Source organism: Mustelus asterias, unplaced genomic scaffold (genome assembly GCF_964213995.1).
Source record: "Mustelus asterias unplaced genomic scaffold, sMusAst1.hap1.1 HAP1_SCAFFOLD_495, whole genome shotgun sequence".
In the NCBI taxonomy this organism is placed as follows: domain Eukaryota; kingdom Metazoa; phylum Chordata; class Chondrichthyes; order Carcharhiniformes; family Triakidae; genus Mustelus; species Mustelus asterias.
This window is the reverse complement of record NW_027590447.1, coordinates 17,761-35,776: the sequence shown is the minus strand read 5'-3', so window position 1 is coordinate 35,776 and position 18,016 is coordinate 17,761. Positions and strand designations below refer to the sequence as shown.

Here is an 18,016-nt window from a genome sequence, read left to right as displayed (position 1 = left end):
ACCACGTGGTTCAGTTGGAACAGCAGATGGACACACTGCAGTGCATACAGGAGGCAGAGAGTGTGATAGACACTAGCTTCAGAGAGATGGTCACACCATAGATCCAGACAGGTAGATGGGTGACCACCAGCAGAGGCAGGCAGGTAATTCCGGAGTCCTCTGTGGCTATTCCCCTCTCAAACAGGTATACCATTTTGGATACTGTTGTCATAGAAATCATAGAAACCCTACAGTACAGAAAGAGGCCATTCGGCCCATCGAGGCTGCACCGACCACAATCCCACCCAGGCCCCACCCCCATATCCCTACATATTTTACCCGCTAATCCCTCTAATCTACGCATCCCAGGACACTAAGGGGCAATTTTAGCATGGCCAATCAACCTAACCCGCACATCTTTGGACTGTGGGAGGAAACTGGAGCACCCGGAGGAAACCCACGCAGACACGAGGAGAATGTGCAAACTCCACACAGACAGTGACCCAAGCCGGGAATCGAACCCAGGTCCCTGGAGCTGTGAAGCAGCAGTGCTAACCACTGTGCTACCGTGCCGCCCCCGTGGGTATAGCCTGTCAGGGGGAGATACCATCAGCAGCCAGGCCTGTGGCACCACAGCTGGTTCTGCTGTAGAGCAGGGTCAGGCAAAGAGCAAGCGAGTGATAGTACAGAAAACAAAGAAAAGTACAGCAGAGGAACAGGCCCTTCGGCCCTCCAATCCTGTACCGATCATGATGCCCTAACTAAAGAAAAGGCCTTCTGCCTTTACTCAGTCCGTATCCCTCTCTCCCCTCCCTATTCATGGACCCATTCAGGTGCCTCTTAAATGTTGCTAATGTGCCTGCTTCCACCACCCCCTCTGGCAAATGCCTTACTAAAGTCCATATAAACCACATCCACAGCACTTCCCTCATCAATTCTTTTTGTCACCTCTTCAAAAAACTCAATCAAGTTGGTGAGACATGACCTCCTCCGTACAAAACCATGCAGCCTGTCACTATCTAGTCTATTTTCCTCTATATGTGCATATATCCTGTCCCTCAGTATCTTCTCCATATGCCTTTTTCACCACCCTACTAACATGCCCTTCCACCTTAAGAGATCTGTGGACAAACAAACCAAGGTCCCTTTGTTCCATAGAACTTCCTAGTGTCCTACCATTCATTGAGTACTTCCTTGTCAAGTGACTCCTTCCAAAGTGTATCACCTCACACTTTTCAGGGTTAAATTCCACCTGCCACTTATCTGCCCATTTGACCATTCCGTCTATATCTTCCTTTAGCCCAAGACACTCCGCCTCACTGTTAACCACCCGGCCAATCTTTGTGTCATCCGCAAGTTTACTAATCCTACCCTCCACATATTCATCAATGTCATTTATATAAATGATGAATAATAGGGGGCCCGACACAGGTCCCTGTGGCACGCCACTGGACACTGGCTTCCAGTCACTAAAGCAGCCTCCTGTCATCACCCTCTGTCTCCTACAACTGAGCCAACTTTGAATCCACTTTATCGAATTACCCTGGATCCCATGTGAATTTATCTTCTTTACAAGTCTCCCATGTGGAACCTTGTCAGAGGCTTTGCTGAAATCTTCCAAAGTGTTGAGACTTGTTCATATGTTTCTAAAAGATAACAAGTCATCCGGATGTCTTTGACTTCCTCAAGCTTCCCACTCACTCGCTGCAAACAGAGCTGGCCTTTCAACAGAAACTTTGTTTAGTGCTGAACTCTGGCCAATGGATTGCAATTTCACAGCTTTCTGCTTCAGTTACCTCTTCCACTGAATTATTATTTCGCATTATCTTTTTTTCAAATTTTGTTCTTCCGTCCCACAGCATCTAGTGTGAATTTTGTTTTTTTCCTGTTTTCTAAGTTTGTGACCCAGAGAAAGCCCTTACAGGAAATGTGAGCATCCTTACATCATCTCTGTTAGAATTGCTTGTTGCAAAAGGTTCAGTTTGTTCAGTAACAAGACGTAACGGTGACACATCTCTCTCTCCAAGTTCCACTCTGCAGTTTGGCAATGTATTATTCTCCCAGATTGGCTAATGGTAGGTTTCCTGTGTCATTCTGCTTTAATCGATGTTATATTTGGCTTTTTGGCTTTGGGAGATTTACCTGCTGGACCCAGCAAGGAAAGGGTAACAGGCCAGGCAGTGTTTGCCTGGATGTCAGTGCCGTTGTTCACAGCAGGACAAGTGAGATAGGTTTGGAGGCAGCCCAGGAGTCAGTCTGCAAACTTCCAGCATTGTGAATGTTTGGGAGTGAGAGAGGACCAGAGGGATTGCCCAGGAACTGAATTTTAATGTCATTGCTAACAACTGAGTAACTTCCCTTTTCTGGGTGTGGACGCTTTATCCCCATCCCAATTGCCCCTTGAGAAGGTGAGGATGAACTGCTTTCCTGAACCCGTTGCAGTCCCTGTGGTGTAGGTACACCCACAGTGCTGTTAGGGAGGAAATTCCAGGATTTTGACCCAGTGAAAGAGCGGCGATATATTTCTAAATTGGGGTAGTCTGCAATGTAAAGAAAACGGTTGATTGGGTTCTCATATATGTGCTACCCTTGTCCTTCTGTGGATGGCACGGTGGCACAGTGGTTAACACTGCTGCCTCACAGTGCCAGGGACCCAGGTTTGATTCTGGCCTCAGGTCACTGCCTGTGTGGAGTTTGCACATTCTCCTCGTGTCTGGGTGGGTTTCCTCCGGGTGCGGCACGGTAGCACAGTGGTTAGCACTGTTGCTTCACAGCTCCAGGGACCTGGGTTCGATTCCCGGCTCGGCTCACTGTCTGTGTGGAGTTTGCACATTCTCCTTGTGTCTGCGTGGGTTTCCTCCCGGTGCTCCGGTTTCCTCCCACAGCCCAAATATGTGCGGGTTAGGTTGATTGGACATGCTAAAATTGCCCTTAGTGTCCTGAGATGCGTAGGTTAGAGGGATTAGTGGGTAAATATGTAGGGATATGGGGGTAGGGCCTGGGTGGGATTGACGGTGCAGACTCGATGGGCCGAATGGCCTCTTTCTGTACTGTAGGGATTCTATGATTCTTCTATGCTCCAGCTTCCTCCCACACTCCAAAGGTGAGCAGATTAGGTGGATTGGCCATGGTAAATTGACCCTAGTGTCAGGGGGATTAACAGGGTAAATATGTGGAGTTATGGGAATAGGGTCTGGATGGTATTGTGGTTGGTGCAGACTCGATGGGCCGAATGGCCACCTTCTGTACTGTAGGGATTCTATGATTCTAGGTTGTAGAGGTCAGGGATTTGGAAAGGGCTTTTCAAAGATCCTTAGTGTCTCTTGCTTTCCCCTGACAATATCCTGGGGCTGAGGTGATAGACCATCTCCCTTTGTGCCAGTATAACTCCAGCCAGCGGAGGGTTCCCCCCTACTCTTTGATGCCACACTCGGTCAAAGGCTGTCACTCTCACCTCACGCCTAGAGTTCAGCTCTTTTGTCCATGTTTGAACCAAGGCTGTAATGAGGTCAGGAGCTGAGTGACCCTGGCAAAACCCAAACTGGGCGATAATCAAACATTTGCCATTATCCTGAATGAGGGTGAGTTTTCTGACTTTTGCTGAGGTTCTGCTTTTGAGAATGAGTCGAGTATTCCAACATGTTTCCAGTTTTAGTTTTGTGTGGAGACGATGGCATCGTGGTGATGTCGCTGGGCTAGTAATCCGAGGCCCAGGTGAAGCTCTGGGGACGCAGATTCAAACCCCTCCACAGCAGCTATTAGAAGGGGTGGGGGGGGGGGGCGTAGAGACTCAGGCTGCCTGGGAGGCCGACTGCTGAGCTCTTGGGGCACTACTGCGCAGGTGCCCCCATCTCCCAGTGTACACAGTGCACTGGGAGATCTGTCAGCACCCCTCACCCCCGCCCGTGGCACCACCCGCCTCGATCCCCACCCAGACGGTCAACTGACCCCTTCCCCACCCCCCATGGAACTCCCTCCCACCCCCCCCCGCCTCCCCCCCATCATGGCCCTGCATCTGAGGGAGGGTTAAATATTAATGACATGCTAAACATGTCGCTGATATCTAAATCAGCCCCTTCCCCTTCCCAGCACGAGGCTGCTTTCGTTCAGCAGAACGGGGCCAATAAGATTGCAAGAAAGTGAATCTCCAGGCGTGAACCCGATCTTCCTACTCGCTGATCGAGGAGCGGGGAGAGCTGGCAAGATCCTGCCCATTGGCTATTGAGTTGCTGCCCTGTTTCCCTGCCATTGTTGAACGTGACCTTAATGTCCGGGGTGATTACTCTGTGGTGGACTTCAGTTGTGCCTTTGTCCTACCTGGACCACCGTTGTTGTGTTTGTCATGCCTGGACACATCCCCTGCCGGCTCCTCCCCTTGTCACCTAGTATAAAGGTGGCTGTCTCCTCCCCCTTGTTCAGTTCGGGTCGGTTACCTGTTGGGATGTGCTCCTGATTCTGTTATGAATAAAAGCCTACAGTTGTATTGGCACACAGGTAGTCTTTTGCCCAATTGATAGCGCATCATACTCCCAATCCCTCCTCCACCAATCAGCGTCAAGCCTGTGAGGAGCTGTGGAAATCCCGCTGGAAGCTGAGTGGAGGCTCAGTGAACCGGCTGATATTATTTAGTGATTCCTGGGAAGAGGCTGGTAGAATGGTAACAGACTGGGTTATAGAACATAGAACATAGAACAGTACAGCACAGAACAGGCCCTTCGGCCCACGATGTTGTGCCGAGCTTTATCTGAAACCAAGATCAAGCTATCCCACTCCCTATCATCCTGGTGTGCTCCATGTGCCTATCCAATAACCGCTTAAATGTTTCTAAAGTGTCTGACTCCACTATCACTGCAGGCAGTCCATTCCACACCCCAACCACTCTCTGCGTAAAGAACCTACCTCTGATATCCGTCCTGTATCTCCCACCACGAACCCTATAGTTATGCCCCCTTGTAATAGCTCCATCCACCCGAGGAAATAGTCTTTGAACGTTCACTCTATCTATCCCCTTCATCATTTTATACACCTCTATTAAGTCTCCCCTCAGACTCCTCCGCTCCAGAGAGAATAGCCCTAGCTCCCTCAACCTTTCCTCATATGACCTACCCTCCAAACCAGGCAGCATCCTCGTAAATCTCCTCTGCACTCCTTCCAGCGCTTCCACATCCTTCCTATAGTGAGGTGACCAGAACTGCACACAATATTCCAAATGTGGTCTCACCAAGGTCCTGTACAGTTGCAGCATAACCCCACGGCTCTTAAACTCCAACCCCCTGTTAATAAAAGCTAACACACTACAGGCCTTCTTCACAGCTCTATCCACTTGAGTGGCAACCTTTAGCGATCTGTGGATATGGACCCCAAGATCTCTCTGTTCCTCCACAGTCTTCAGAACCCTACCTTTGACCCTGTAATCCACATTTAAATTTGTCCTACCAAAATGAATCACCTCACATTTATCAGGGTTAAACTCCATTTGCCATTTTTCAGCCCAGCTTTGCATCCTATCTATGTCTCTTTGCAGCCTACAACAGCCCTCCACCTCATCCACTACTCCACCAATCTTGGTGTCATCAGCAAATTTACTGATCCACCCTTCAGCCCCCTCCTCTAAGTCATTAATAAAAATCACAAAGAGCAGAGGACCAAGCACTGATCCCTGCGGCACACCGCTAGCAACCTGCCTCCAATCCGAAAATTTTCCATCGACCACCACCCTCTGTCTTCGGTCAGACAGCCAGTTGCCTATCCAATCGGCCAACTTTCCCTCTATCCCACACCTCCTCACTTTCATCATAAGCCGACCATTGTGATGTTGAGGACACACCGGGGCAGTTTTCCACATTATTGAGTAGATGCCAGTGTTAACTGACTGGGAGCGCCAGAGGTCAAAGGTGTTTCCAGGGCCCTTTGACCTGGCCGTATCGAGTCACTAGGCCTGATCCTATTTTCTTGTGGAGGGAATCACAGAAAAGCCACAACTCAATGGAGGCAATTTAACCCATTGTGTCTGTGCCAGCTCTTTACCAAGTTGCACTCACCTGTCTTTGCCTGTAGCCCCACAGATCGATTCTCACCAGATAATTATCCAATCCTCTTTTGAAAGCCCTGGTCAAATTTGCCCCCGACCGGAGTCTCATTCCTGATTCTAACTGTGAGCAACATTAAAATATTCTCCCTCCTTCTGTCTCTGGTTCCTTCACCAATCAGTTTAAATCTGTGCCATCTGCTTATTAAACACCTTTTGGACATCCCTGTTCACAACATCAACAGTATTATCAACTCTCTCTGTCCCCTCTTAAAACAGGTCAAACAGCCAATTAGTGTTGGATTTTTATAATTAATTCACATTTATCTTCCTAACTGTTCATTTTGACCGCCATTATCATTTGTAAAAGCTTTTCCATTGCCAAGATTAAAGAGACTAGCCTGAAGTTATTGGATTTTCCTTGTACTCTTTTTGAACAAGAAAGTAACATTTGCAATTCCCAGTCCTCTGGCACTAACTCTGTGTGCCAGGAGCATTCACAGATTATTGTCAGTGTCTCTGCAATAGAACAGTACAGCACAGTACAGGCCCTTCGGCCCACGATGTTGTGCCGAACCTTTTCCGAAACCAAGATCAAGCTATCCCACTCCCTATAAGCGCTGTTATTTTTAACTTACTTTTTCGCGGGTTTTTTCTTTAAAAATATCTAAACCCGGAAGTGGTCGCGCAGGGAGGTCTGGGAGAGAGAGATTTTTTTTTTTTTTTTCCCCAATAAATTGGAACAGAGAGGAATCCCGATACTCTACACTTGTAGAGTATCCCACCCTCCCTCCTCCTCTAACCTAAAAAAAAAGACCCAGTGAGAGCAGGGCTTTGGAGAAAACAGGAGGAGGAAAGGTAAGTTTAAAATTTTCATTCACTTTTTTTTTCCCTGTGTGTTTAAAGGGGCAATTATGAGTGTGAGGCCAGTATGTTGTTCCCAATGTAGGATGTGGGAGGTCCTGGAGGCTCCTAGCCTCCCGGAGGACCATATCTGTGCTGGGTGTGTTGAGCTGCGGTTCCTAAGGGACCATGTTAGGGAACTGGAATTGCAGCTCGAGGACCTTCGCCGGGTTAGGGATAGTGAGGAGGTCATTGACAGGAGCTATCGGCAGGTGGTCACACCGGGACCACGGGAGGAGGGTAACTGGGTAACAGTGAGGAAGGAGAAAACTCAGTTGATGGTGAGCACCCCGGTGGATGTGCCCCTTAATAATAAGTACTCCTGTCTGAGTACTACTGTGGAGGACAGCCCACCTGGGGGAAGCAGCGGTGGCAGTGTCTCTGGAGCTGAGCCTGGCCCAGTAGTGCAAAAGGGTAAGGAAAGGAGGGTAGTGCTAATTGGGGACTCTACGGTGAGGGGGTCAGATAGGCGTTTTTGCGGACAAAGACGGGACTCTCGGATGGTGGTTTGCCTCCCTGGTGCAGGGGTCCGGGATGTCTCTGGTCGAGTCCCAGAAATCCTGAAGGGGGAGGGAGAGGAGCCGAAGGTCGTGATGCATATAGGTACTGCTGACATAGGTAGGAAGAGGGAAGGGGTCATGAAAAGAGAATATAGGGAGTTAGGTAGACAGCTGAGAAAGAGGAATGCAAAGGTAGTAATCTCGGGATTGCTGCCTGTGCCGCGGGAGAGTGAGAACAGGAATCGGTGGAGAATGAATGCGTGGCTGAGGGACTGGAGCAAGGGACAAGGATTTGGGTACTTGGATCATTGGGACCTCTTTTGGGGCAGGTGTGACCTGTTTAAAAAAGACGGGTGGCACTTGAATCCCAGGGGGACCAATATCCTGGCGGGAAGGTTGGCTAAGGCTACTGGAGAGACTTTAAACTAGAAAGGTTGGGGGGAGGGAATCGAAATGAGGGGACTGAGAGTGAGGAGGTTAGCTCGCAAATAGATAAGGAATGTAAACAGGGTAGGAGGGAGGTTAGACGAGTGATGGAGAAGGGAAGTGCTCAGGCTGAAGGTCTGAGATGTGTCTATTTTAATGCCAGGAGTGTAGTGAATAAAGTGGATGAGCTTAGAGCGTGGATTGCTGCTTCGAATTGTGATGTGGTGGCCATTACGGAGACTTGGATGTCTCAGGGACAGGACTGGGTGCTTCAGGTGCCGGGTTTTAGATGTTTCAGGAAGGACAGGGAGGGAGGCAAGAGAGGGGGGGGAGTGGCACTGTTGATCAGGGATAGTGTCACGGCTGTAGAGAAGGTGGACGCCGTGGAGGGATTGACGACGGAGTCTCTGTGGGTGGAGGTTAGGAACAGGAAGGGGTCGGTAACGTTGCTGGGTGTTTTCTATAGGCCGCCCAATAGTAACAGAGATGTTGAGGAGCAGATGGGGAAACAGATCCTGGAGAGATGTAGGAATAACAGAGTTGTCGTGATGGGAGATTTTAATTTCCCAAACATAGATTGGAATATCCCTAGGGCTAGGGGTTTGGATGGAGAGGAGTTTGTTAGGTGTGTCCAGGAGAGTTTCCTGACACAGTATGTGGATAAGCCTACTAGAGGAGAGGCTGTACTTGATCTGGTGCTGGCTAATGAACCTGGACAGGTGGAGGATCTCTCGGTGGGTGAGCATCTTGGGGATAGCGATCATAATTCTATCTCCTTCACGATAGCATTGGAAAGAGATAGGATCAGGCAGGCTAGGAAAGTGTTTCTCTGGAGTAAAGGGAAATACAGTGTCATCAGGGAGGAAATTAGACGGGTAAATTGGAAGGAGGCATTCTTGGGGAAAAGTACCGAAGGAAAGTGGAGGATTTTCAAGGAATGTTTGTCTGGAGCTCTGCATGACAACGTTCCGATGAGACAGGGGGGTGTTGGTAGGGTACGGGAACCGTGGTGCACGAAGGTTGTGATGAACCTGGTGAATAAGAAAAGAGAGGCGTACAGAAGGTTCAGAGAGCTAGGAGGTGTTAAGGATTTAGAGGAGTATACGGGATGTAGGAAGGAGCTTAAGAAGGAAATTAGGAGAGCGAGAAGGGGTCATGAGAAGGCCTTGGCGGGTAAGATTAAGGAGAACCCCAAGGCTTTCTACAAATATGTCAAGAGTAAAAGGATGAGATGTGAAGGCATAGGACCCTTAAAAGGTGAAGGGGGAAAAGTTTGTGCGGAACCGTTAGAAATGGCGGAGCTGCTTAATGAATACTTTACCTCGGTATTCACGGTGGAAAGGGATCTGGGTGGTTGTACTGCTGGTTTGCGGTGGACAGAAAGGATCGAGCATGTGGACATAAAGAAAGAGGATGTGTTGGAACTATTGAATGGCATCAAGGTTGGTAAGTCGCCGGGACCGGATGGGATGTACCCCAGGTTACTGTGGGAGGCGAGGGAGGAGATTGCGGAGCCTTTGGCGATGATCTTTGCATCGTCGATGGAGACGGGAGAGGTTCCGGAGGATTGGAGGATTGCAGATGTGGTCCCTATATTCAAGAAAGGGAACAGGGACAGCCCGGGAAATTACCGACCGGTGAGTCTAACCTCAGTGGTTGGTAAGTTGATGGAGAGGATCCTGAGAGACAGGATTTATGATCATCTAGAGAAGTTTAGTATGATCAAAAGTAGTCAGCACGGCTTTGTCAAGGGCAGGTCGTGCCTTACGAGCCTGGTTGAGTTCTTTGAAAATGTGACCAAACACATTGACGAAGGAAGAGCGGTGGATGTGGTCTATATGGACTTCAGCAAGGCGTTCGATAAGGTCCCCCATGCAAGACTTCTTGAGAAAGTGAGAGGGCATGGGATCCAAGGGGCTGTTGCCTTGTGGATCCAGAACTGGCTTGCCTGCAGAAGGCAGAGAGTGGCTGTGGAGGGGTCTTTCTCTGCATGGCGGTCAGTGACCAGTGGAGTGCCCCAGGGATCTGTTCTGGGACCCTTGCTGTTTGTCATTTTCATAAATGACCTGGATGAGGAAGTGGAGGGATGGGTTGGTAAGTTTGCTGACGACACCAAGGTAGGTGGTGTTGTGGATAGTTTGGAGGGATGTCAGAAGTTGCAGCGAGACATAGATAGAATGCAAGACTGGGCGGAGAAGTGGCAGATGGACTTCAACCCGGATAAGTGTGTGGTGATCCATTTTGGCAGATCCAATGGGATGAAGCAGCAATATAATATGAAGGGTACCATTCTTAGCAGTGTAGAGGATCAGAAGGACCTTGGGGTCCGGGTCCATAGGACTCTTAAATCGGCCTCGCAGGTGGAGGATGCGGTCAAGAAGGCGTACGGCGTACTGGCCTTCATTAATCGAGGGATTGAGTTTAGGAGTCGGGAGATAATGCTGCAGCTTTATAGGACCCTGGTTAGACCCCACTTGGAGTACTGCGCGCAGTTCTGGTCACCTCATTACAGGAAAGATGTTGAAGCCATTGAAAGGGTGCAGAGGAGATTTACAAGGATGTTGCCTGGATTGGGGGGCATGCCTTATGAGGATAGGTTGAGGGAGCTTGGTCTCTTCTCCCTGGAGAGACGAAGGATGAGAGGTGACCTGATAGAGGTTTACAAGATGTTGAGAGGTCTGGATAGGGTAGACTCTCAGAGGCTATTTCCAAGGGCTGAAATGGTTGCTACGAGAGGACACAGGTTTAAGGTGCTGGGGGGTAGGTACAGAGGAGATGTCAGGGGTAAGTTTTTCACTCAGAGGGTGGTGGGTGAGTGGAATCGGCTGACGTCGGTGGTGGTGGAGGCAAACTCGTTGGGGTCTTTTAAGAGACTTCTGGATGAGTACATGGGATTTAATGGGATTGAGGGCTATAGATAGGCCTAGAGGTGGGGATGTGATCGGCGCAACCTGTGGGCCGAAGGGCCTGTTTGTGCTGTGGCTTTCTATGTTCTATGTTCTATCACCCTGGTGTGCTCCATGTGCCTATCCAATAACCGCTTGAAAGTTCCTAAAGTGTCCGACGCCACTATCACTGCAGGCAGTCCATTCCACACCCCAACCACTTTCTGAGTAAAGAACCTACCTCGGACATCCCTCCTATATCTTCCACCATGAACCTTATAGTTATGCCCCCCAGTAACAGCTACATCCACCTGAGGAAATAGTCTCTGAACGTCCACTCTATCTATCCCCCTCATCATCTTATAAACCTCTATTAAGTCGCCTCTCATCCTCCTCCACTCTAAAGAGAAAAGCCCTAGCTCCTTCAACCTTTCCTCATAAGATCTACCCTCCAAACCAGGCAGTGTCCTGGTAAATCTCCTCTGCACTCTTTCCAGTGCTTCCACATCCTCCTTATAGTGAGGTGACCAGAACTGCACACAATATTCCAAATGTGATCTCACCAAGGTCCTGTACAGTTGCAGCATAACCCCACGGCTCTTAAACTCCAACCCCCTGTTAATAAATGCTAACACACTATAGGCCTTCTTCACAGCTCTATCCACTTGAGTGGCAACCTTTAGAGATCTGTGGATATGGACCCCAAGATCTCTCTGTTCCTCCACATTCCTCAGAACCCTACCTTTGACCCCAATCTCCACCATTGCTTCCCTCAGTGCCTTTGTCACGTGTCTATGGTGAGGCCCACGGCAAGTACGTCTTTCCTTCGGTAAAGAGACCAAAACGACACACAATACTCCAGGTCTGCTCTCACCAATGTTCTATAGTCACGGTAAGACATCTTTTCTCCTGTACTCCAATCCTCAGGTTTATTTGGTAGCACGAGCTTTCGGAGTGCTGCCCCGAAAGCTTGTGCTACCAAACAGACCTGTTGGACTTTAACCTGGTGTTGTGAGACTTCTTACTGTGCCCACCCCAATCCAACGCCAGCATCTCCACATCACATCCCCTTGTAATGAAGGCCAGCATATCATTTGCTGCCTTAGTTGCTTGTTTCACCTTCTCTCAATAACTGATGGACAAAGTCATCAAACTTTCCTTGGAGTTCTCCACTTCCCAGCCTCTCTCTATTTAAGAATTATTCTGTATTTCTCTTTTTCCCACTGAAGTGGAAACCTCACATTTCTCCATGTTGTATGTTATCTGCTAAATATTTGCCCACTCGCTCAGCCTGTCCAAACCCCCTTGAAACTTCTTTGCATCCTCCTCACAACTCACACTTTCACCTCATTTTGTGTCATCTGCAAACTTGGAAATAGTATATTTAATTCCCGCATTCAGATCATTGTCATAGATTGTGAATTGTTCTCTCAAACTACTTCTCCCAAAGGGTTGTGAATCTGTGGAATTCGCTACCCCAAAGTGCAGTGGATTCTGGGACAGTGAGTAAATTTAAGGAGGAGTTAGACAAATTTTTAATTGGGAATGGGTTGAAGGGTTACGGGGAGAAGGCAGGAAAATGGGGATGAGGAGCATATCAGCCATGATCGAATGGCACAGCAGACTCAATGGGCCGAATGGCCTAATTCTGCTCCTATACCTTATGAACCTTTGAACTTATGAATAGCTGGAACCCAAATTCTGATCCTTGTGGTAACCACTAGTCACAGCCTGCCCACCTGAAAATGACCCATTTATTCCTCAAAGAACAAAGAACAATACAGCACAGGAACAGGCCCTTCGACCCTCCAAGCCCCTGGTCCAAACTGGACCATTCTTTTGTATCCCTCCATTCCCACTCCGTTCATGTGGCTATCTAGATAAGTCTTAAACGTTCCCAGTATGTCCGCCTCCACCACCTTGCCTGGCAGCGCATTCCAGGCCCCCACCACCCTCTGTGTAAAATATGTCCTTCTGATATCCGTGTTAAACCTCCCCCCCCCCCCCTCACCTTGAACCTATGACCCCTCATGAACGTCACCACCGACCTGGGGAAAAGCTTCCCACCGTTCACCCTATCTATGCCTTTCATAATTGTATACACCTCTATTAAGTTTCCCCTTATCCTCCGTCTTTCCAGGGAGAACAACCCCAGTTTACCCAATCTCTCCTCATAACTAAGCCCCTCCATATCAGGCAACATCCTGGTAAACCTCCTCTGTACTCTCTCCAAAGCCTCCACGTCCTTCTGGTAGTGTGGCGACCAGAACTGGACGCAGTATTCCAAATGCGGCCGAACCAACGATCCATACAACTGCAACATCAGACCCCAACTTTTGTACTCTATGCCCCGTCCTATAAAGCATGCCATATGATTTCTTCACCACCTTCTCCACCTGTGACGTCGCCTTCAAGGATCTGTGGACTTGCACACCCAGGTCCCTCTGCATATCTACACCCTTTCTGGTTCTGCCATTTATCGTATAGCTCCTCCCTACATTATTTCTACCAAAATGCATCACTTCGCATTTATCTGGATTGAACTCCATCTGCCATTTCTTTGCCCAAATTTCCAGCCTATCTATATCATTCTGTAGCCTCTGACAATGCTCCTCACTATCTGCAAGTCCAGCCAATTTTGTGTCGTCCGCAAACTTACTGATCACCCCAGTTACACCTTCTTCCAGATCGTTTATATAAATCACAAACAGCAGAGGTCCCAATACAGAGCCCTACGGAACACCACTAGTCACAGGCATCCAGCCGGAAAAGGACCCTTCCTCTACCACCCTCTGTCTTCTGTGGACCAAGCCAGTTTTCCACCCATCTAGCCACCTCCCCCTTTATCCCTCCTCCGAGTTTTCTGTCTCTTAACCAGTTCTCAATCCGTGTTGGTATTTCACCCCCCACTTCCTCCATCCCCAATCCATGAGCTCTAATTTTGTTTACTAACTTCTTGCGTGACCTTATCAAAAGCTTTCTGAAAATCCAAATATACAATATCCACAGGTTCTCCCGTATCTACTCTGCTGGTTACATCCTCAAAAATCTCCATGTTTATTAAACATGATTCTCTTTCATAATTCCAGGTTGCCTTTGAGACAATCCTGCCTTTATTTTCTAAGTCTCCTGTTGTCACATCCTTTATATTAGATTCCAGCACTTTCCTCACTCCCTGATGTTAGACCAACAGGTCTTGGTTCTCTCTCCCTCCTTTCCCAAATAGTGGGGTGACATTTGCCATCGTACAGTTGAACATGTGGCTGAAGAGCTGGTGTAAGAGGGAGGGCTCTAGATCTATGGATCACTGGGATCTTTTCTGGGGAAGTTGGGACCTGTACAAGAAGGATGGGCTGCACCTGAACTGGAGGGGTACCAATATCCTGGGTGGGGGGAGGGGTTGGGGGGGGGGGGGGGGAGTTGCTAGTGCTGTTCGTGAGGGTTGAAGTTAGTGTGGCAGGGGGTGAGAACCAGAACAGCAAACCAGCAAGTATAGGGACTGGGGAGAAAGTGTGGCTGCGATAAACACAGCGCAGAGTAAGAGCCGGCAGAGGGAGGCCGCGGGGCTCAGCAGGACTGTAAATCTGGAGTGCGTTTGCTTCAATGCAAGCAGTATAACAGGTAAAGACAGATGTCTTCACTGTTTGATACGCGACAATCAAGCACGAGGTACAAGGCTTCAGCGATTGAAGGCTTTTATTGACAAACAATGGAACTATCTAACACGAGTACACCAATCCAGACTGGAGGGGTCCCGCCTGAGCAGAGAGTCTTATACCTCTCCCCAGGAGGCGGGGCCCGACCGGGATGTGCCATAACAACATCTACCACAGGTATATTAATCCCACAGTGTAAACACCCTAACCCAACAACATTATAACAACCCCCACAGTGGCAACACCCTAACCCAACAGTAACATTGGAATAACCCCACAGTGGTAACCAACGATGGTTCACCACACTGTTTATGTAAATTCTGGCCCCTCGCTGCCACACTCTGATTATCATTCCCTGGGTTAGCTTCTGCTGTTGCTCTGAGAGATCCCTTTAACTTACTCAATCCTCCTCAACATGGTTCCTTCTTCCCCTGCCCCCCGACTATTTAGTTTAAATCCCTCTCTACTTCCCGAGTTTTACAGCTTGCTAGAGCACTGGCCTCCCATTTCCCCAGATGCTGCCAGAGCCTCACTCACTGGAACCCAGTCCTCCCAAACCAGCCATTCAAACACCTTTCTGAATGTATTTACTGTAATGTCACGTGGCTCAGGTAATAATTCTTTACGATTCTGCTTGTTAATTTGGTGACTTGCTTCTCGTACTCTTTATGTCGAATCTCTTTCCTAGTTTTACTGACGTTGTTGGTATCTATGTTAAAAAGGTAAAGTCGCCATAGTCCCAGGTGACCACAGGCTGCTCTCCTCTTTGAGGGGACGGGTGGTGATTTAACCTGAGGGTCACCACACCTCAGGCCAGGGGCAAGGCTGAGAAGGCGGGACCTTCATGAATAACCTCGGACGGTACGGGAATTGAACCCACCTTGGTGTCACTCTGCGTCACAAACCAGCTGTCCAGCCATTGGAGCTAACCAGCCCCCATGCTGCTGCCTACATGGGACACACTGATGGGATCCTCCTTCTCCCACGGCAAGTTCCTCTCCAGCCCGGGGCAGATGTTCAGAATCCTGGCACCGGGCAAGCAACACAGCGAGTGGATTCTCGCACACTGCTACAGAGAACAGTGTCAACCCTCCTGACTGTACTGTCCCCTAACACCATGACATTCCTTCCCGCTGCCCCATTGATGGTTTCCTGTACCCTGGTGCTGTGGTCAGTCTGTCCTCACTCTTCTCCAGACAAGCTGCAGGAAACTCAAACCTGCAAAGGGGAAACTCCTCTGCTTCCATTTTCATCATCCTTTCATTGTCCGACTCACAACCACACTCTGATGTCCCTGACCAATCAGATTCTGCAAACCCAAACGGTGTGACTGCTTTCTAAAGCAATGGACCATGATGCATTGCAGTGTCTGCAGCTCAGCCTCCGTCTCAGCAACTCAGAGCCAGAGTTCCTCACTGTGCAGACACACAACACTCAACACTTTAAATGGCAGAACCACAAAGGGTGTAGAGACGCAGAGGGACCTGGGTGTGCAAGTCCACAGATCCTTGAAAGTGACGTCACAGGTGGAGAAGGTGGTGAAGAAGGCATATGGCATGCTTGCCTTTATAGGACGGGGCATAGAGTATAAAAGTTGGGGTCTGATGTTGCAGATGTATAGAACGTTGGTTCGGCCGCATCTGGAATACTGCGCCCAGTTCTGGTCGCCACACGACCAGAAAGACGTGCAGGCTTTGGAGAGAGTACAGAGGAGGTTTACCAGGATGTTACCTGGTATGGAGGGGCTTAGTTATGAGGAGAGATTGGGTAAACTGGGGTTGTTCTCCCTGGAAAGACGGAGGATGAGGGGAGACTTAATAGAGGTGTATAAAATTATGAAAGGCTTAGATAGGGTGAACGGTGGGAAGCTTTTCCCCAGGTCGGTGGTGACGTTCACGAGGGGTCATAGGTTCAAGGTGAAGGGGGGGAGGTTTAACACAGATATCAGACGGACATATTTTACACAGAGGGTGGTGGGGGCCTGGAATGCGCTGCCGGGCAAGGTGGTGGAGGCGGACACACTGGGAACATTTAAGACTTATCTAGATAGCCACATGAACGGAGTGGGAATGGAGGGATACAAAAGAATGGTCTAGTTTGGACCAGGGAGCGGCACGGGCTTGGAGGGCCGAAGGGCCTGTTCCTGTGCTGTATTGTTCTTTGTTCTCATGTAGTTACTCCAGTAACAACAGCAGCTCCCACAGGTTGCTGCCCTCACCTGTCCTGCCATCTTTATTGTTTTAATTAAATTTATCTTTCTTCATTAGTTACTCTTTGATAAAATTCCCTGAATCACTAAACTCCCAGCCTCACACTCTGTGCCGAAGCAGCACTCAGAGTCCAGCATTTTATGCCTGTAGATAAACAATGACGAGGCAACTCTGCTAAAGCACGCTAAACCATCAATGTTAACTCTTTAATGAATGAGTTACGGATAAACAATCTGCTTCATGTTTTTAGCTGACGGTGGGGTTCCGTCCTCGGGAGGCCTCCCTGCAGTGCTTGGTCCAGATTCCCATGCTGTTATCAGTAACCAGAACAATCATCAGCTGACTGGTCCCATCACCACAAGGCTGATCCCTAGTTTTTACATCCTTGTGTTTGGCGTCGGGCTCCCAGCAAACGCTCTGGCCCTTTGGACAATGGCTGCAAAAAGAAAGAAACCATCCACCATCTTCCTGATCAACCTGGCCACTGCCGACCTTCTCCTGACCCTCGTGCTGCCCTTCAAGATCTCCTACCACCTCCTGGGCAACGACTGGCTCTTTGGCGAGGGTCTGTGCCGGACAGTGACCGCCTTCTTCTACGGGAACATGTACTGCTCCATCCTGCTGCTGACCTTCATCAGCATCGACAGATACTTTGCTCTGGTCCATCCCTTTCTCTCCAAGCGTTTCAGGGACAATCGGTTTGCCATTGGCATCTGTGCTGTTGTTTGGGTGACAGTTACGCTTTTAGTTTTGCCTTTTCTTTCAGTTCAACAGTCTTTTGAGATCCAGGAGCTGAACATCACCACCTGTCACGATGTGTATCCGAAGGATAAGCAGCCTATGTATTTCTATTACTGGTTGATTGTTATAATATTAGGATTTGTCATTCCAAGCCTTGTCACTATATTTTGCCACAGTGCCGTAATCAGATCTTTAACAGTTAATGATATAAAGTACAAAAAGGCAGCAAAAATCACCCTCTTTGTGCTGTTTATCTATCTACTGTGTTTCACTCCCAGTAACATAGTGCTGTTGGTCCACCAATGGATCCCTGAACTGCATAAATATTATATGTTCTTACTGTGCCTCTGCAGCTTTAACAGCTGCTTTGATCCTTTCCTGTATTATTATATTTCGGAGGATTGCAGAAAGCAAGTCAGAAAGGTGTTTGGATTTCAGACAGTTGGTGAACGAAAATAAAGAACAGTACAGCACAGGGACAGGCCCTTCGGCCCACCAAGTCTGTGCTGTCACATGACGCCTTTCTAAACGAAAGCCCTTTTGTCTCTACGCGGTCCGTATCCCTCTATTCGCTGTATCTGTAACAGGTCTCACAACACCAGGTTAAAGTCCAACAGGTTTATTTGGCAGCAAAACCCACTGGCTTTCGAAGCGCTGCCCCTTCGTCAGGTGAGTGGGATTTCAGTTC

General features: G+C 48.8%; 1 protein-coding gene across 1 annotated transcript; it reads left to right on the top strand.

The window, feature by feature from the left end:
- The first annotated feature begins 1,979 nt into the window (after window positions 1–1,979).
- LOC144486866 (proteinase-activated receptor 3-like) lies at window positions 1,980–17,787 on the top strand. The gene is made up of 2 exons (XM_078204888.1): window positions 1,980–2,054; window positions 16,838–17,787. The coding sequence occupies exons 1-2, from the start codon at window positions 2,027–2,029 to the stop codon at window positions 17,785–17,787; spliced, it is 978 nt and encodes a 325-aa protein (XP_078061014.1). The 5' UTR covers window positions 1,980–2,026.
- The last annotated feature ends 229 nt before the right edge of the window (window positions 17,788–18,016 follow it).

What these genes read in the sequence shown, in the direction of transcription:
- LOC144486866 (XM_078204888.1), top strand. Translation starts at nt 2,027, where the DNA reads ATGTATTATTCTCCCAGATTGGCTAATG. An exon ending in TTCTCCCAGATTGGCTAATG is followed by an intron (nt 2,055 to 16,837) that starts GTAGGTTTCCTG and finishes TCATGTTTTTAG; the next exon opens with CTGACGGTGGGGTTCCGTCC.